Source organism: Acartia tonsa, chromosome 3, assembly GCF_053477335.1.
Source record: "Acartia tonsa isolate MP-2025a chromosome 3, ASM5347733v1, whole genome shotgun sequence".
Lineage (NCBI taxonomy): Eukaryota > Metazoa > Arthropoda > Copepoda > Calanoida > Acartiidae > Acartia > Acartia tonsa.
Genome location: NC_137262.1, coordinates 9,152,788 through 9,173,980, shown reverse-complemented (window position 1 = coordinate 9,173,980; position 21,193 = coordinate 9,152,788). Strand labels below are relative to the sequence as shown.

At 32.8% G+C, this 21,193-nt stretch overlaps 1 protein-coding gene across 4 annotated transcripts in view; it reads right to left on the bottom strand.

The window, feature by feature from the left end:
• LOC145313244 (GTP-binding protein REM 1-like) overlaps positions 1 to 21,193 on the bottom strand; it is a 52,468-nt gene that overhangs the window by 21,377 nt on the left and 9,898 nt on the right. For all 4 annotated transcript variants that reach the window (XM_080152556.1, XM_080152558.1, XM_080152557.1 and 1 more), the window contains exons 4-9: positions 16,596 to 16,658; positions 14,723 to 14,808; positions 8,239 to 8,306; positions 5,301 to 5,352; positions 4,910 to 4,961; positions 4,446 to 4,522 (exon numbers count right to left, since the gene is read on the bottom strand). In XM_080152556.1, the coding sequence (XP_080008682.1) occupies positions 4,446 to 4,522; positions 4,910 to 4,961; positions 5,301 to 5,352; positions 8,239 to 8,306; positions 14,723 to 14,808; positions 16,596 to 16,658 (398 nt within the window). The remainder of the gene's footprint in view (positions 1 to 4,445; positions 4,523 to 4,909; positions 4,962 to 5,300; positions 5,353 to 8,238; positions 8,307 to 14,722; positions 14,809 to 16,595; positions 16,659 to 21,193) is intronic.

The following is a 21,193-nucleotide window of genomic DNA, read 5'->3' as shown; positions in this document are numbered from 1 at the left end:
GTGCCTGTGTTCTTTTGGACAGCTTGGAACCTTTCAGTCAGGCCTTCACTTTGCTCCATGCTGCTCCTGCTCTCTTTATCCTCTGTCTAACATCCTCTGCTGGGCCTAGGTAGCTTCCTAGAACCCTTATCTTGTCTCCGTCATCTGTTCCGAATATCAACTCCTCCTCCTTGTCTTCATTATTCCTCTCCTCAAATCTGTCCATCTCATTCTTTACTTCAACTAATCCAACTGTCAGTTCTCTTCTTTTCCCAATCACTGTGGTATCGTCCGCAAACAGTCCTTGGTCTACTCTTATCCTTTTAGCCTCTGAATTATGTTTCTCCCAGGTGCTGGTTCCAGGAAAGGAAGATCCTGGCACCCATTTGAAAGCTATACCTGGTTCCATGTCTAACTCCTCTGCTTTTCTCTTTCTCGCCTTTCCTGCTGATCTCATAACTGCCTGATGATATATGTTAAAGAGACCAGGTGAAGATGGGCAGCCTTCCCGGAGACCTCTTTCAGGTACCCAAGCTTCACTCTCTCCTTCTCTCCCTCTGACTCTGTACATCGTTGCCTCATGAAGATCTTTGAGGACTCTCAATGCTCTAGGTCCGATTCCATACTTCTGGAGTATTCCCCAGAGTGCTGGCCTGTTGACTCTGGGATATGCCTTTCTTAAATCCAGAAGTTTAGCTACAGGTTCTTCTTCTCTGTCTATCGGTGTATCATTCTCCTCCATTCTGCGTCTCAAGTCAACAGTGTCCTCTCTCATTCTCACCATCATTTGTGTCACGTCGCAGGTTGACCGACCTTTTCTAAAACCACACTGATCATCGTCCAACAGTTCCATCTTTTCTGACCAAATTATAATCCGTTCAGCCATGATACGGGCCACAATCCTGCTAGCCATTGCTAATAGGACCACACCTCTATATTTGTTTGGATCATCTCTGTCTCCTTTCTTATGTAACGGTATCACAAGTCCAGTCTTTAAGTCTGTTTCCCAGTTTTCTTGACCATTCATGAACATGTACTGTACTGTTTCCACAATCTTGTCTATCATTCGTTCTTCTCCTTTCATTAGATAAATTAGTCTTACTCCGTCTCCTCCTGGTGCTGACTCTCGCATCTTTTTCATCTGTGTGACTATCTCTTCTCTGTCGGGTACTGCATCAAGTATCTCCCTCCATTCTCTGGCTCTTTCAGTCTGGCTAATTTCTATGACTTCCTCAACAACTTGTTCTATCTCTTCAGGTGTATTCTCGAATCTGTCTTTTGATACTTTCTCAAAGTGTGTTTTGAATTCAGCTGTTGTTATTTTTGTTGATTGTTCCGGACCTTTCCAGTCTCTTTTACCAAGCTCTCTCAATGTCTTGTATACTGTGCCATATTCTCCTTTCTCTCCAGCTTCTTTGCACTTACTAATGATGTCTTCCCACCACTGTCTCTCCCATGTTTTAAGTTCTCTTTTCATCTCCTTTCTGGCTGACTTTAGTTCGTCTCTGGCTCTGTCAAGTTCTGCTCCTTCATTTACTCTTTCTCTGACCTCGTTTCTCCTGCTCACTGCTCCATTGACTCTGCTGCTCAGTTCTTGTAATCTGTCCTCTTTTCCAACCATCCATGGGTTCTCCACTCTCTTTTCCTCTTCTCCACATACTTCCTTTGCTGCAGCTATTGAAGTGTTTACAATCTGTGTCCAACCTGTGTCATTTTCTCCTCTCTCTCTGTCTACATTCTCTTCAAACAGCTCATTAACCTTGATTTTGAACTGTTCTGCTGTCTCTTGGTTCCTTAATCTCTCCCATCTGAATTTTGGGATTCTCTTTTTCTGTTCTGTGTCCCAGTGCCATTTCTTTATTTCTATGATCAATTTCTTAGGTTTGTGGTCTGAAATTGTCATCTCTCCAACAGTGTTTATTTTCCTTACATGTCTGTGTCTTCTCTCCTTCTGCATCATAAAACCATCTAACTTGTACCATTGCCCATTCATTCTATTAAACCAGGTGCCACGTTTTTTGTGGTTGTAAAAACTGTTCAAAAAAGCCAAGTTATTTTCTTCGCACCATTGGGCTAGTTGTGTTCCTTTTTCATTTGATTCTCTAAGGCCATATTTTCCAATTATTCCAGGTATTTCATTATTGCTGCCAATGTGTGCATTAAAATCTTTGCCCAAAATTACTATTTCTTCTTTCTTCGCCCATCCTAAGTGTTCTGTAAGTTTATCTTTGGTATTTTCAATCTCCTCCTCATTGTTTCCTTTCCAAACTGGTAGATATGTTGCAGTTAGAGCTAATCCTCTAGTTTTTACTGATACTGATCTCTCTGACACTTTACTTTTCTGTCCTTCTTTGTTCCATCCTTTGAGTAGGTCTCCTCTCAGTAATATTCCAGCTCTCTCTGAGTGAACAATAGCTGTTAAATCCTCTCCTTCCCCCAGCCACGTTACACCAGGTCTGTCTGCTTTGATCTCGCTAAGTAGAACTGCGTCCCACTTCTGTCTTGTTGTGTATTCTGCTACTCTTCTTGCCTTTCTTTTCTGTCTGTCTCGAAGTGACATTCTCTGTACGTTCCAGGTAACTATTGTGTATTTTCTTTTCTGTCCATTATTGTCTGTGCCTTCTCTCTGTTCTCTTTTCCTTCTCCTTTTCTCGTATCTTCTTTCACGTCTTGCTTTTTTCCCCTCCTCTGTTTTATTTCTTATCCCCGGTCCTGGGTTTGGGTGTATTGACCAGAGTCTGGACAATATGTACGCCCGCCTACTTCTACACGACACCAACTCCTTCTCCTTGCCAGCCCGGTTGGGCCTTCGCCAATAGATTTTTATAGAGAGGACAGGGGTGGCTGGTCCCTCCCCCCTCTGCTGCCTAAAAAAGAGGCGCCTGAGTTTTCTTCCTCGCGGAGTACCATCCCAAACTTGCCTCTCCGGCCTCCTGGTTCTCTTTGCCACACAGGTGGTGTTCCCCACTTGCGCCCCTGGGAGGCGAAACCATTCCACAAGTGTTTACCTAATTTCAATATCAATATCTCCCTGATCTTCTTCATCATTCCTCTCATAAACATCTGTGTGCTCAGAGCTCATAGTTTACCTAATTTCAATATCAATATCTCCCTGATCTTCTTGATCATTCCTCTCATAAACATCTGTGTGCTCAGAACTCATAGTTTACCTAATTTCAATATCAATATCTCCCTGATCTTCTTGATCATTCCTTTCATAAACATCTGTGTGCTCAGAACTCATAGTTTACCTAATTTCAATATCAATATCTCCCTGATCTTCTTAATCATTCCTCTCATAAACATCTGTGTGCTCAGAGCTCATAGTTTACCTAATTTCAATATCAATATCTCCCTGATCTTCTTCATCATTCCTCTCATAAACATCTGTGTGCTCAGAGCTCATAGTTTACCTAATTTCAATATCAATATCTCCCTGATCTTCTTCATCATTCCTCTCATAAACATCTGTGTGCTCAGAGCTCATAGTTTACCTAATTTCAATATCAATATCTCCCTGATCTTCTTCATCATTCCTCTCATAAACATCTGTGTGCTCAGAACTCATAGTTTACCTAATTTCAATATCAATATCTCCCTGATCTTCTTCATCATTCCTCTCATAAACATCTGTGTGCTCAGAACTCATAGTTTACCTAATTTCAATATCAATATCTCCCTGATCTTCCTTATTATTCCTCTCATAAACATCTGTGTGCTCAGAGCTCATAGTTTTCCTAATTTCAATATCAATATCTCCCTGATCTTCCTTATTATTCCTCTCATAAACATCTGTGTGCTCAGAACTCATAGTTTACCTAATTTCAATATCAATATCTCCCTGATCTTCTTGATCATTTCTCTCATAAAAATCTGTGTGCTCAGGGCTCATAGTTTACCTAATTTCAATATCAATATCCCCCTGATCCTCTTGATCATTCCTCTCATAAACATCTGTGTGCTCAGAACTCATAGTTTACCTAATTTCAATATCAATATCTCCCTGATCTTCTTGATCATTCCTCTCATAAACATCTGTGTGCTCAGAACTCATAGTTTACCTAATTTCAATATCAATATCTCCCTCATCTTCTTGATCATTCCTCTCATAAACATCTATGTGCTCAGAGCTCATAGTTTACCTAATTTCAATATCAATATCTCCCTGATCTTCTTAATCATTCCTCTCATAAACATCTGTGTGCTCAGAGCTCATAGTTTACCTAATTTCAATATCAATATCTCCCTGATCTTCTTCATCATTCCTCTCATAAACATCTGTGTGCTCAGAGCTCATAGTTTACCTAATTTCAATATCAATATCTCCCTCATCTTCTTGATCATTCCTCTCATAAACATCTATGTGCTCAGAGCTCATAGTTTACCTAATTTCAATATCAATATCTCCCTGATCTTCTTCATCATTCCTCTCATAAACATCTGTGTGCTCAGAGCTCATAGTTTACCTAATTTCAATATCAATATCTCCCTGATCTTCTTGATCATTCCTCTCATAAACATCTGTGTGCTCAGAACTCATAAACTAAAAATTAAAAATAATTAATTATGTGAAAAAAAGTTAGTCATAACAAAATTTCCAAAAATAAAATATTAGTATATTTGTATTATCCAGACAACCTGCCCCAAGTGATAGAGACCCTTTTCGTCCTGCTAGCAATTGCTTTAAGTTCTTATGTAGGGACTCAGCTGTGTTTATATTTCCGAAGCTATTAGCTGATTTCAAAGACCCGATACAAAATCGTGACAGGGTCCCAGCCCTGTGGGCAGAGTTACATATAGCCCATGTTCATTCTATTCTTTTAATTTAATTTAAAGAAGAAAAAATAACCATAGTATATTTAAAGTAACTAAAACACCACCCCCCCACAATGCTTTGCATGGATATCATTATTTTTGAAAGAATTTTTACCTGGTCAATTATGGATGTTTTACCAACGGACGAAGCCCCAAGGAAAGCCACTCTGAAAATAATATAAGAATAAAACTGGGACTATATAAAAATAATTAGAAAATTTGGCTTTGAATAAAAAGCAAGCTAACCAATATCAAAACAATAAAAGTTTGGGGGAATGTATCATATATAGTCTAATGTCACCTCTCTCTCTCTCTCTCTCTCTCTCTCTCTCTCTCTCTCTCTCTCTCTCTCTCTCTCTCTCTCTCTCTCTCTCTCTCTCTCTCTCTCTCTCTCTCTCTCTCTCTCTCTCTCTCTCTCTCTCTCTCTCTCTCTCTCTCTCTCTCTCTCTCTCTCTCTCTCTCTCTCTCTCTCTCTCTCCCACACACACTCTCTCTCTCTCTCATACCTGTACGTTTTTAAAGATGGGTCATCCGTGTTTTCTGGAGGCCTTCGCATATCTATAACAAAAATAAGATAAGACAAAATAAGTTAAGGAGTATCTGCACTTTGAAAAGATATAAGCTTATGAAGTGAGAAAGAAAATTAAAGCTTGCAATATATTGCTTTCTTTATATATAATAAATTATATCATCTAATTGGCAAAAAGATAAAAATCTACGAAGAAATCTCTAAACAAATTCTAAAGTTTGAAGGTATATGATATTTCGACCTATTTTTAATGTGTACAGTCAAATGAGAAAAAAAAACGAAATTTAATCTCTTTTTCAAAGACTAAAAAAACTGCCATGCAATTTTATCTGATTTAATATTTTTTTTAGGGTATGATCAAAGAATGTTTTTAATTTAATTATCTTGTCTGTCCGCTGGAATTTCGCGGTAAAAATAAACAGTTGCATAAAAAGAAGTTATTATTTTTATATCAAAGCTACTCTATAAGTCGGTTTATAGCCAGTCCGTCACCCTTAAAAACAATAAACATAATTATAAAGCTAAAATGTGTGTCATACGAACAGACCGAAATGCAAACTTTTTTTTCGGGTGGGGGGGCTAAGGGCAATACAAATGACTATAAAGCATTAAAATAAAGCATTTAACGGATGAAAGAAGTAATAACTATATGACATTCTACAAAAGTTACTAAAAAAAGGTTGTCAAAATTCAGGTTTAAGGTATAACCAACAAGTGAAAAAATCTTAAATAATATTTGTGGGGCAAATGGAGACGTCGTCAATTTTACTATATGTTGCCTCCCAACGACAGCTGAAAATCATCTATAGGTTTCGTGATTTTTTTTCTAGAATTAATTTCGTTATTGGTATAAGCTGATCAAAATTGCCTATTTTATTCTTTTTGATTCTATTTAGATTTCTATTCAAATTTAGATATAATTAGAAATCAATCATTGACCATTATTATAAGAAAAGATTAATGTTCCAATGTAAAATAGAAAAATATATAAAAAGTGAGATGTATTCGATAGTAAAAAGACAAATTGGCAGGCAAGGAGGAGAAAATCCACGGATGTAAGGAATTATTAATTTTAAGAAAATAATTTGCTCAAATTAGAATTATTTTATATTTTCTGTGAAAATAATGTAGTTTAATAGTCATTAAAAATTCTTTTTTGGTCATTAAGCCAGAATTAAAGAAATAGGGTATAGTCCCTTTCGTGATAACGCATCTTAAGGGGCGTTCCGTCGTAATTTTACAATAGCTTTTGATAGGTTATTTCAGGTTGGGTTAATTTAGGTTAGATGATTACCCAGCAGGGTTAGTTCTCCCCGCAGGAGCAGGTTAAAAGCTACTGTGAAAATACGACGAAACGCCCCTTGCAACGTTGTAAGTCGATATTGGGTCAGCCAAGAGAACTTTATTTAATGATAAATTGTCGTAATTAACAATAACATTAACAGAATTATGCAATCATTGAACAATAAAGAGAAAAAAATTAAAGTTTCCCGAAAAATGTTATTTTTTCTTCAAATACATTATCCCTGTCTTTTGAAGAGCAAAAGTGACAGATAAAATCAATTTCACATCATTCACGTTTATTTCCATTCCAAAAGATCAAATACTATCAACAGAAATAAAAAAAATAAAAAGCAACTAAAATAACTTTTAAACTAGGATAACATTATTATCAATTAAGCAGTTTTTTTATCAAAATATTAAGAACAGCAAAAATGGACTGACAGCATGATTTTAAGAATAGGTGCTTGATCTTATCAGAGAATTCTTTGAAAAGAAAATAAAACATGCCTTCAACTACAATGCAATAGTAGAGAAAATCTCATTTATACCTTAGCAATACGGACAATCAGACGAACAGAGTAAGTTATATACATAATTGTGATCTTGGACTGACTAAAAAGTGTTCCCATTAAAAGATCACACATGGCTACCTGAACACATGCTCCAACCTTTTGTAAGTAAACTCTACAAGTACTGTCATGTTCATAAATAATATTGTATCATTTTTGTTGATATTTGACACCTTTTTTGTCTTTTACATAAAAGATAAAAGGACGGAAACTAAGAAACAAGTTACATTGAAACAAAGATGATAAATTCATGTTAGGCAGAGCTCACAAACTAACAGACCAATAATTTTAGAATCTAATGATTGAAAAGGTCAACAAAATAAAACTCCCTAAAATTATTGTAAGCAAATATTTTCTCTACAATAAAAATGTTTCATTAAAATTAAAATTGAACTCTATAGATCCTTCACATTGGTCCTGGGATTGTTTTATGCTATTTTATTTTTAAATTTGAGTCTTATGTTGGTTTTAGGCATATAATTCTTAAATTCCTTCTCTAGATGCTAAGGTCGCTGTCGCTAAATGTATAAAAAAGCGTAGATTCAAATAAACCTTTTTTAGCTAGACTTATAGAGTAGCTTTGCTATAAAACATGTCAGAAATCAAACAATAAACTATTATGTTTCATTACCATCAGACAATTCTTTCGTGTTTAAAATGTAAAAAAAGTTATGACTGAACTTAACGCCAAATTATCTACTTATGTACTACCAGCGGATAAGCCTCTAGAGGCCTGTATGGGAGCTTGAGGTAATGGGGGGATGGGAGGAGGAATTAACCCCCCTCCCCACTTTCAATTTTTGTTTTAAAAAGAAAGGAACATTTTGTCGTGGTATTTTTTTTCTAAGGGCGAGTGTGGGGTACATCCCCAAAATAGTTATAAACTTTCCCAGGACCTACATAATAAGGGAGAACCATATCGGTTCAGCGATTAGCGAGATCCTTTTGTACACACACACAGACATCCTGTTACTTTTATAAAAGGTTTGGAAATCAAGCTAAGCTTTGCTAACATTGAATAAAATTGTCCTTGTTTTTGGCTCTCCATAAATAGTTTGTCACCTTGTTTTCCAACCGCATTTTTCTTTTTCTGTCCAAAGGAATGGTTTTTCCTCTTAAATGAATCTCCCCTAAAATACAACAGAAAATTATTTTTAACACAAGAATTGCAAGATTGTGGTTTTTGCTGTAAAAAATTCTAAACCAATCTCAATGGAGTATTTAATTTAAAACTCAATATCAATTAAAGATATGATGAATATTTCTCAAGTTGTTTTTACTTTATTGAATACAATTGCAGCATACCATTGTACATTGAAGCTGGTAAAAGTGCCTCGCAAAAAGGGGACAAATGATAAAACGTTTGAAATATACAACTCAAACATACTTTGTTTTAAAGATATTTAAAGTGATCGCGAATTTAATTTTTCAAAATGCATTTTCGTTTACCTTTTTTTATATTTTAAGTAATTTTCAAAGAATTATGCCTTAAAAGTTCAGTTAAGTTAGAAAAAAGTCAGTTTAAAATGCGGAGAGTGTTTCCACATGAAAATAATGTTAAAATCTGAGCATCAATTAAACTAAGAGAAAATAAGTTATTTCTTCGCTTGCAGATAAAAACAAAAAAATTGATACTTAGAAAATATTTTTGTAATATATCTCTTTTAATATTTATCTTTGAACTTTCTCTAAAATGTAATGAAAAAGTTTGGTTTATTTTAAAAAATCATTAACCAAATACCGCTTTGTTTATGCAGGTATAGTGACAAAAGAAAAATAGATTAAATCTGTAGAAAGCATGATATTTAAGAATTAAAATGTTTAAAAACCAAAGATCTATTATATTTGCTATACATTTACAGCATAAAATATAGCAGTCTTTCTATAGTATTTACATAAAAAAAAGCATTTTATCATCGTAAAATAATCTCGTAATGTGTTGAATTTAATTAAATACACACACACACACACACATACCTTACCTATCTTGCCACACACACACTATCGTAGTGTAGCACTAACACACACACGCACACACACACTATCGTAGTGTAGCACTAACACACACACGCACACACACACTATCGTAGTAAAAACACACACACACACACTTAACGCCCCACCCACGAACCCACTTACTACCTAAATAACCAGGGAGCTAGAGGCATCAGACAATGGCCGATAAATTAATGGATATTCACAATGAAAATATACACAAATTTACCCATTTTGTAAACAATATTTGGTGGTTTAAACATTTGGACACTCAAAGTAATAAACCAACCAATTAAAATTCTATGAAAGTCCCTAAAGTTAATTAGCCAACTAACAAAATGTCATTAACTTTGGGAACTAATGTAATAAAAAGCCAAATATCCATTTCCTCCCTGCATACAATTACGTACAGAAGGGTTAGTTTTAAATGAAAAGATTTAACAATATCCTAATTTATAAAGTTGTAAGCTTTTTTTATCTGTAGAGAAGGGACTGCTGAAACGATATGGTTCACTTTTACAGTGAAGCTTTTTATAGTTTTTGGGAAAGGTTTTAGGCTATTTTATTTTTATCAAAAAAGTCGTTGTTGGTTTTAAGCTATTTTTCTGCCCTTTTATATCCCTTTGAATATTAGAAAAATATAAATTTAGATTTGGTTTCTTTTTATACATTAAATAATATTTATTTAACAACTGACCCCCCAGGTAAAAATCTGAATGTGTGAGAAAGAAAAACAGAGAGAGAGGGAGAGAGAGAGAGAGAGAGAGAGAGAGAGAGAGAGAGAGAGAGAGAGAGAGAGAGAGAGAGAGAGAGAGAGAGAGAGAGAGAGAGAGAGAGAGAGGGGTTATACTCAACAAATGCCTATCTTAGAAAACGCTTATAATAAAAACTTTGGTTCATGGAAAGAATACAAATACAACAAAACCTGCAAACTTGTTTCCTTTCCATGACCTAAAACTTATAAATTATTTTGTGTTTTAAAGCTTATTTTGAATATCTACTATAAGTAGCCCTCTTTCTGTTTAAGTTAATAAATTATATTTAAGTAATACACACATCCTAAATATAAATTGTTATAATAATGTAACAGGATGTCTGTATGTTTGTCTGTTCTAAAGGATCTTGCTAACAGCTGAACCAGTATGGTTCTCCTTTACAGGGTAGCTCGTCATAAGTTCTTGAAATGTTTATAACTATTTTGGAGGAGAATACCACCACCCTCCAAAACAATTTATACATTATACATTAAAAATTTTAATTTTTAAAATTTTAATTTTTTATGGAAGTTTGAAGCTTTTTTAGCAAGTAGTAAATATTGAGATAGGATGAGGATGCTATGTTACAATCGACAACTATAAATCAGCTGACCTTATATCCATATTTGGTAATATCTTTTCGATTATCGATAAAAATCGTTTAATCTCCCCGTAAAAAGAAATTATAAACCTTTTTGGTTAGTTTGATATGTATGTAACAAAAGAATTTATTCTACTCTAAATTTGCAAGTAAACCTTAACAAAAAGATTGTTATTTGTCGATTTTGATAGGTTTTAAGATATGTATAATAAAACACAAAATACATCAATGTTTTCAAGGGAATAAATTCGTTTTTTTAAAGTTTGATTTATTTTTAAATGGGAAGTAATTAAGACTTAATTCTCAAAATAGTACTCTTAAAAAACATTAATCAGTGACATATATCAACTTTTTCCCAGCTTCGTGAACACTTTAACTACTATTGAAATATCCTTACTATAATCTAAATATATTTTAAGATTATCTTAAAAGTTAGAGGAAATTGTTTTACTTTTAAATAAAGAAGAATGTTTGGGCATAGCCCCTTTCGTGGCAACGACTCTTTAGGGGCGATTCGTCGTATTTTCAAAATGGCTTTTGATAGATTATTTTAGGTTAGGTTATAGTAGGTTGGGTGATTGACCCGCAGGGTTAGACAATTGGCCCCGCATTGTTTGAGCCCCCCTGCAGGGGCTAGAAATAGAAGAAAAGCCACTGTGAAAATACGAAGAAACGCCCCTTAAGGGGAAGTTGCCATGAAATTGACTATACCCGAATGTTTTGTTGTTTTTAGCTTAACTTTTTAACCATTTCTCCATTTTAGGAAAGCTTCTAATCGGTCCCGGGATGTTTTTTAGCTGTTAAATTTTTTTATTTAAGTCTTGGGGCGATTTTAAGTTATCTTCTTTCCTTCCCTATCCATTTAAATGCCTTAATGCTAAGGGTGCAGCCGCTAATGTCAATTAAACTGTTATCTGTCTATTTTCTATTTTGAATAGTTTTTTGTGTTTTCTAAACCTTTAATCCAGCAATGGATTTAGTATATATGTGGATATTATGACAGGAGAAAAATGTGGTAAATTTCGCTTTCCAACGTGGAACACTTTCATCCGTTAGTTCGTCCACCCAGTCGGAGGGGAGATAATAGGGTAAAGAGGGTGAAAGGGAATCGTTATTTTAGCCCGTTGTGAGGTTTCACTTTATTAGATAACATGAAAATCAGATGTATGATCCAATTAATAATATTTCCATTAATCCGTCCAACCAGCTGCTAGTAGGATATAGATGATGGATTTATACAATTCTACAAATCCATTTAGAATAAATGATACTCAAAACTTTTAAGTGGAAATTTGGCATTCTGTATTTATTTAGCTTTTAATCTTATTTTGTTACAGATTTATTCATTTTATGGCAGTTTAACATATTCTGTTGAGATATATTTTGAAAATATCCAATTTAAAAATGCCATAGATTCTTTGGTCCTTAATTTTAGACTGAACATTGAACAAGGATGACAACATCCATAAGTAGCGAGCTGGATGAACATTCAGAAAAAATGAACTATAGAGAAGTGTCATACAAAAACATGAAACACGAAGCCTTTTAAACTTTATAACGTGAATATCTAGGAATCGATCTAGCACCTCAACCAATATTCAGATTTGTGAAACTCTGTGAATATATGTAGAATGTGAACTTATTTAAACCCTGAAAATTCCAGTCGTCTATCTTTAATAGGAGTTCTGAAAATCATGAAAACTTAAAAACCTAGGAATCGATCTAGCACCCCAACCAATCAGCAAATCACAAAAAAATGTAAACTTCTTTAATCCCCTAAAAACACAGTCCTCTATCTTGAAAAGGAGCCGAGAAAATCACGTTTCCCCCAGAACGTTTCAGACGGACATTACAAATTATAGAGTAGCTTCGCTATTAAAAATATCATAAAAATAAATGTTTGGGATAGTTTCTGCAGAGTACCGTAGGACACAAATCTAATTTTGTATTGGTTTTAAGAATTTAAAAAAAAAAAGGTAGGTTTATAAGTGCTCTACCCAACCAGCTGCTAGTAGGATATAGATGATGGATTTATACAATTCTACAAATCCATTTAGAATAAATGATACTCAAAACTTTTAAGTGGAAATTTGGCATTCTGTATTTATTTAGCTTTTAATCTTATTTTGTTACAGATTTATTCATTTTATGGCAGTTTAACATATTCTGTTGAGATATATTTTGAAAATATCCAATTTAAAAATGCCATAGATTCTTTGGTCCTTAATTTTAGACTGAACATTGAACAAGGATGACAACATCCATAAGTAGCGAGCTGGATGAACATTCAGAAAAAATGAACTATAGAGAAGTGTCATACAAAAACATGAAACACGAAGCCTTTTAAACTTTATAACGTGAATATCTAGGAATCGATCTAGCACCTCAACCAATATTCAGATTTGTGAAACTCTGTGAATATATGTAGAATGTGAACTTATTTAAACCCTGAAAATTCCAGTCGTCTATCTTTAATAGGAGTTCTGAAAATCATGAAAACTTAAAAACCTAGGAATCGATCTAGCACCCCAACCAATCAGCAAATCACAAAAAAATGTAAACTTCTTTAGTCCCCTAAAAACACAGTCCTCTATCTTGAAAAGGAGCCGAGAAAATCACGTTTCCCCCAGAACGTTTCAGACGGACATTACAAATTATAGAGTAGCTTCGCTATTAAAAATATCATAAAAATAAATGTTTGGGATAGTTTCTGCAGAGTACCGTAGGACACAAATCTAATTTTGTATTGGTTTTAAGAATTTTTTAAAAAAAAAGGTAGGTTTATAAGTGCTCTACCCAAAAGGTAACATTTTACCATTTATTCAATAACTAGCAGCAACGTAATTATAGGCCTCCCAAATTTTAGTTTAAACAGAAAAAACAATCAGTTTAGCGGTTAACGACACAAACATACAGACATCCTTTTACTTTCATATAAAAGTAATAGAGAATAATTCTGCAAAATATAAAAAGAAAAAAATATTTGTATTACCATTTTGACCTTTACTTTCACCCGCTGGGTAACAAGAAAATAGATTCATACCATTATAAGTAGCGAAGCTACTCTATACTTCGAAATGTCCGTCTGTTCGTCTGGTTTTTGTAGAAACTTGATTTTCTCGGTTGCTTTTCAAGATAAACAACTGAAATTTTCAGGGATTAAAAAAGTTCACATTCTACATATTAAGTTTCATTAAGATTTGCTTATGGTTGGGGTTCTTATGGATGGTGTCGTCCTTGTTATGTTTAAAATAGAAAATATATAAAGTAAAAACGGATCTACTGCAGTTCACGGTAAAATATTGCTGGTAACGAACATTGCTATGAATTTATGAATTTTAAAGGCTGCTAGCTGCCAAACAGCTGAACGTACAGATCATGCCCGCACACCATTTTTAGCGGCATAAGAAGGCCCTCAAATAATCTGGAATAGCCAAGATTCAATGATGCACAGGGAAAGCTTCACTGAAGAAAAACCGCGCAAAATAGGTCTTTTTCGCGCATTTTCCTGCACTGCGAGATAATTATGCATTATTGATTTATGGTTATTCCAGATTATTTGTAGGCCTTCTTATGCTGCTTAAAACAGAGTGCGGGTATGATCACTACGTTCAGCCGTTTGGCAGCTAGCAGCCTTTAAAATTAATAAATTTATAGCAATGTTCGTTACCAGCAATATTTTACCATGAACTGCAGTAGATCCGTAAAAACATATTCCATTAACTTTATTACCTTCTATCTTTAGATTATAATGGAATTCATTTTAATACAATTATATGATAAGTCTTATCTTAATAAAATAAGTCTTTTCAATTTCCCCATCAGTTTAAGTTAATGTTTGTTCTTTAGACATTGTAATACCTTTGAAAGTTTATCTTTTAATGATTATTTACACATACATGAAGTTATTTTCTAATGGTTAAAACGAATAAAAAAGTAATGTCTTTTTTATTAAAAGAAATTAAAATATTTTTCATATTTTGTTCTTGAATACATTTTCAATTTGAAAAACAAATACTTTTGTTTGAAAGTCCTAAAAATTGTCAAAATATAGAAGTAGATTTTTTTTGTAAAATTTTCTTTCATTTTCAGAATGTTTTACCTACATTTGTTTTTCATTTAAATCGCTTAAGCTTTCCATCGAATATGTCATGTTCATTTATTTATTGGCAATACATGCATAAAATAGCCTTACCTGTTAATAACTTTCGAATGTGTGGCCAGGAACTGCCTGGTAACTTCAATATCCTCTCCCTGCAGGCTGTTATTTCTGCTCTCACACTTAACAGACAACCAGTTCATTTATTTTTATAAAAGTTGAATAATATCTTGTATTTTGGTATTACTATAATGTCTGTCATACTTTAAAGATAAAAACCTATTATCTCTTTTCATAATTAAAGGAAGCGAGCAGGAAATACACCGCTCATACTGCCAAAAACTGCCACAAGTAGACCCAACAACCCAAATTTGAAGCACAAAATGAGTTTATAAATTTGCTTCTAGATGGTGTAATTTTATATTGAAAATTCTGAGATGAGGTCTTTTGCCTCCCTAAAATGTCATTTTAAGATGCCTAAAACTTTTTTGATATCAAAGCTGGAGGCTTTATTTTTGAGTTATTGGGCCTATTTGTGGCAGTCTTTCAGTAGTTAAAGCGGCTTCCTTTAATGATTAGGCAAGACCCCTAATATAAATAACAGGGTTCATGATAGAAAGATTATTGACAATTATAATAATCCAAAAATTATTGTTTATAATATGCTATGTACTTATATTCTCTCTTAATACAAATGTTGGAAATTCTGATACATTTTCCTTTTAAAGTACATCTTCTTAAACAAATTAACGTTTAGGCCATAATTTATTGATATAGTACACTTGAAAATATTCATTTTTTTATTCATATTATTAGTAGTGAAACTACTCTATAATTCGAAATGTCCGTCTGTCGGGATGTCTGAAACGTTTTTGGGGAAACGTGATTTTCTTGGCTCCTATAAAACATAAAGATTTTTCCATAAGTTTGGTGTCCGATTTTCAAAGCTTTTGTGTATAATAGTATCAAAATTAAGCATCCAGTATGTTATTTACTTTGACCATCATTCTGTCCGTCATAAAATTTTAAAAAAATTAATCATTTTTCTGTTTTCTTATTTGGTTTTTTATGCTTCGCTACTTATGGATGTTTTTATCCTTGTTTTATAATTATATTTGCTTGGTATATATATTATACAATTTACATAAAGATTGTAATAGAGTTTAATTCACAAAGCAAATATATCTATAATACTAAGTAGAACGATGTCTGTCTGTCCGTCTGTCTGTCCGTCTGAAGCTTAAGATCTCAGTAACCGCTGAACCGATTGGGCTCTACTTTTCAGGGATTATACCTACTGGTCCTGTGATGGTTTTAAGCTATTTTCTTGGGGGCTGGGACACCCCCAACACCCCAAAAAAATAAAAAATCCCCCCCCCCCAAAAAAATAATTTTTTTTTCTTTTTAAAACTAAAATCAAAATAGTGGGGTCGACTACCCCACCCCGCCAAAAAATTATTTTTTTAAAAATTTTTCTTTTAAATCTAAAATACGAAAAATTGGTTTGATTAAACTTCTTGGGGCAAAGCCCCTAGAGGCTAGGGGCGAAGGCGCTAGTTTTATATAACAGAATAATTGGTAAAACTAGTGAGTACTTTACTCTGGTATTTTAATTCATAAGTGCTTCACTTCTATGTAAAAAAATGAATTTAACATTATTACCGGTAGTTTCCCTCAAAATAACTACTTGAGCTTTTGATCACCCCCCCCTCTTTGGCCACGTATTTTGAAATACTTTTTTCTAAAAAAAAGATATTTTGGTTTGCAATGCAGGTATACCCCACGCAAAGGTAAGGCGTAGAGAAAACCCACCACCCCCACCCCACATTCTTTTTTATTTATTTCAAAAATAAAGCGGGAGGTCAATGCTCTATGGACAATTTTGAGGAAAGCACTATCATACTTTTCAAATATTTTAAAAACTTTTTCTCCAGAAAGAAATCTGTACAGCCGTTTAAAGGATCTTTACCTTATTTGGTGTTCTCATAGGTGACCGCGTTGTGGACTGTCTTCTTTGAGTCAATCTTTCACTCTAAAAAATAATTATTTATTCTATACTGAAAAAAATATTTACATTAACGAAAATTTTTGTTTCAACCCGTAATATTGATGTTTAACCATCAATACTTAATTGAAGTTATATATAATATTTTTATGAAATCTTTGGAAAAATTTTATTCACATATATTTCGTCAACAACAAACTAATAGGTAGTAATTTTAAATATTATTGAAATAGATTTCATTATTTTTTACAATGTTTAGATAAATAACTTCTATTTAAATTTCTATCTATTTATCATAAACTTTAAATAATGTGATTAAGAAGGTTTCATAAATCAATTAAAACAATTTATTTCTCTTCACTTTTAAAAATCACTATCCTTATATTAAAGTAAAAGGATATTTGTCTGTGTATCTGTGTGCCTGTCTGTGTGTGTGTACTAAAAGATCTCGCAAACTACTAAACCGATATGGTTTTTCTTTACTGGGTAGCTTTTTATACATCCTGGAAAGGTTTATAACTATTTTAGGGGAGGGTATCACCACCCTCCCAAGAAAAATCGACCCTGTAATAAAATAACCCACCCTAAAAAAAAATATTTTTACAACTACAATTGAACTTCCTCCAGCCTGAACCAGCAAGTATTTATAAATATACGAAAACATGATTCTACCCCCGAAATGAATAAAATAAATTTTATTTTAGGATTTAGGTAAAATGTGCAGCAGTTAGAACCAGAAAATTTACAAATGGTTCACATTTATCTATTTCGATTTTTATGCAAATTTAGATAAAATTCGGCAAAGTTGCATAACCATTAGATTTGCAATAAAAATGTGTGGGACAAACTTACAATGTTAAAGCAAAATTGGGTTGGTTTCTTAAATTATAAAATCTGTGAATCGGCTACAGGGTAGACGCAAAGTCATTTTTTAAAAGCGAAGCTTTTCTATAATTAGGTTCGGTCAGTTCGTACGTACGTCCTTGAAATTAACAACAAATTTTAATGTGATATTATTATCCGATTGATTTGATTTTTGAAAACGATTCCTAGGACAACAAAGTACAAAAGCATCTTTATTACCAAGTCCTAAAAATGTAAGTATATCCGTAAACCTTATCCTGTATTTAAGCAGTTTTGCAACAAAGTTTCTTACAAGTTTGTTTATAATTATACATTTATATTCTGCTTATTAAGTTTTGACAACCTACAAGTGTTAATGTTCGTTTATCCTACCGTTTCAGAGCTTCGCTTTTATGATGTTGTCCTTGCTTTTGTATATTTTCTTGTTTAAAACCTTTTTTATTCAATTTCCGAAAGAAATTCTAAATAAGATAGGGGTGCATCCTGGTCCAATTGATTCTAAGATTTTATTTTTTAAGAACTCACCAATGATACTGTCGTCATAATATTCATATTAAAGTTTTTATAAAGCTTTTCAGCCTCAAATGATCTTAAAGAAGTTCTTGTTGTTTAAAAGCACTAAAAGTTTATTAAAATCTTTGCTGAAAGTTTTGGAATTACCTAAACATGAGTTGTAATCTAAAACTACATCTAATTTATAATCTTGTAACGAAATAACAAATTTTGCTGTTATGGAAGACGAAGAAAGTCCCTCAAAAAAAGTTACGTCATAAAATCGAGGGATTATCCATCTCTTTTTTAAGGGTTTTTCTTTCCCTCTCCTTCTTTCCTCATCCCTCATTTTTATGACGTCATTAAGTCTTTCTTCGTCTTCCTATTATGCGATTTATGTAGAAAGATTTTTTTGGTTGAAGCTGAAGATATCGAAAATGTGTTGTCTGGTAAAGTTATACTTTTCAGGAGAGTATTATTTAAACTTTATGGTTGGTAAAATCAATTATTTACACCATAGCAAATCCCCTAGAGGCTAGGCGTGCGAATGCTAATTCTTTCAAATGAAGTAGTGCAGAACTGATTGTATTCTCCCCTTTAGAAAAGATTCACTCACATAGGTCCCAGGATGGTTCAGGCTTTTTTTAGTTTTAGATATAAGCCTTGGGAAGGTTTAAGGCTATTTCTCTGTCTCCTTTTAACATCTTTGAAGGCTGTATCTCTATATAATAGATGCACAGCCGCTAGTAGGCTATAAAGCAAAAGTCACAGACTTATTTTTAAAACAAATTTCTTTAAATAAAGTTTGATACTAGACTTTCTTTTTATGCTATAATACTAAAATAGCAGAGTTTTCTTTTAAACTTGAAAGTTTTATAAAATTTCACAAGAGGATTAAAGTGTTCGTATCTGAGTATCAGTCTGTTGAACAAACTTCAATTCTCTCTCTAGAAAGAAATTTCTACTGATAATGGCACTTTGAACAAGAAAGTTTTCCAAAACTTTGTTGAAAATCTGTGTAAGTGTGTCTTGTATGTTATCATGTTGGATTTGTATGTGTATGTTCTTGTATGTAGATCTTTATTCACGCAAATGTGTTTAATAAAGATTAGTTTTCCAAACTGAGAAGGTTTTAATTGTAAAACCCGCGGCATCAGAACAAAAATGAGTATCGGGTTCGAATCTGGTCTTAACCAAAGAGGTTAAAAATGGCGCATATTGATGCTATGTTACACTAATGATGAGAGTAGGGAGAATGCCTTAGCCCACAAACAGGCGCAACTAACTACCATACACAATTAGGACTTCCTTTCAATGTCATACCACTTTAACGAGTTTTAAAAAAAGATTAAATTAAGAAGGTTTCAAACAAGGTGTTATACCCCACTACTAAAAAATGGAGTATAATCAATAGGAAATATGTAAAATAAAATATTTATTTCTTGATATACTTGTTTTATAGTTATGAATTTGTGTTTCCTTGCTTTTAAAGCTTTTCTTTTCTTATATTTGAAATGAATATAATTCCCTTAAGTATTGGAATTATTGATGACAACTTTTAATTTTAATTGATAAAACTAAAAACTTATAATTTGTTTTCAAATGAAAAATTACCCAAGTTTTTGAACGGCATATTACTCCAATCATGTTATGAAAATATTTACTGCGTCGTAATACGCTTTACAATGCCTTTTATACTATTTCTCTATAACTATACTCATACCGTATATACAGGGAATTTTAGACGGGGGGAAGCATTCTACAAAATCATTGCCTAAATTTAGTAAATTTAATCATTTAAAATAAAATTACAGAAAACTCAAATGTTTTGATGAAGTCAAAACTACATTAATTCATAAAATTGTTGGAATTACAGAACATGTTTTATTTAGCTGGTTTCATTGTAAAAAGATAAAAAAAACGAGGATGACAACATCGATACGTACACTTACTTTAACATTTGTTAAGAGCAATGACGATAGACCAACGGACCAAGTGAAGTATAGAATAGAGAATTACTGTCAGACAGACTCTAATTTTAAATTATAGAGTAGATTCTTTACTAATAACATTGCAATGTCATTGTCTATTGATCTCCCCTTCCCTCTTACTACTCTTTCCCCTGTTTATCTCTCAATCTAATGTCTGTCTGTCTGACTGTCAGTCAGTATGTAATAAAATTGTTGTAAAGTAAATATCAATGTATAGCCAATAAAGTAATCCACTTTTTGCAAAGCGTAACTAATTTTTTGCGTAATTTTTACAAAATCCTTTTTTTCGCAGTCAAATAGAAAATAAGTATGAAAACATCCATAAAAAAAGCAAAATAAACGAAATATCGACATTAAAATGTTTCTGGAGATGCCAAATGTTATAGAAATCGTCATTTAAAAAATCATGGTAATATGAAAACTTAAAACTCTAATCATTCAACCTCTTTAATTTAACTAAAGATTATAAAATTTTTAAGCACTCTTTATTGTACCTAACTGATTCAGGAATTGTCAAAAAAAAGTTTAAAATTGATAGGATAATTCTAATAGTCTTTGCTATTGGTCATAATTTCTTACCTTACTATAAACTTTTGAGCACTAAATTTAAAAAAATAACATTTTCTACTTTGAACACCGACTTTGGCCGCTAAAGAATTGTGGTATCAATTTTATTGGTACATAAAAGCCCAGTTATGTTTTGTACCACATTTTATAATATTTTCATAAAAATATTTCATTGTTGGGTTTCAATATAGTCATGAACAAAGTAAAGTAAATTTGCTAAAATATAAAAAATATCTTACATTACAAAAAAAAAGATTAATCCACTAAATTGATTATATAAAGTTTTTGATAATATACCGTTTAATTTAGGACAAATGGCGGTGAAATTTCCTACATATACCCTTGAATCCATCATAGTTTGTTTTAGGTCTTGTATTTGTTAAAAAAATATCAACAATACGTGCTCAAATTAACATTAATTGCATAAATGGGTTTATTATTACTTGGATCTTTTACCAAATTATCATTTACTCTAATAAAGTAAAACTTGTAGCTGGCTAAAATAACGATCCACCCTATCAACCACCTTTACTCCATCACCTCCCCTGCTACTGAATGAACAAACTGACCAATAAGAGAAGTCCATATTAGCAAACTAAATTGAAAAAATTTTCCCCTGTCATAATATCCATGTATATTCTATATCCA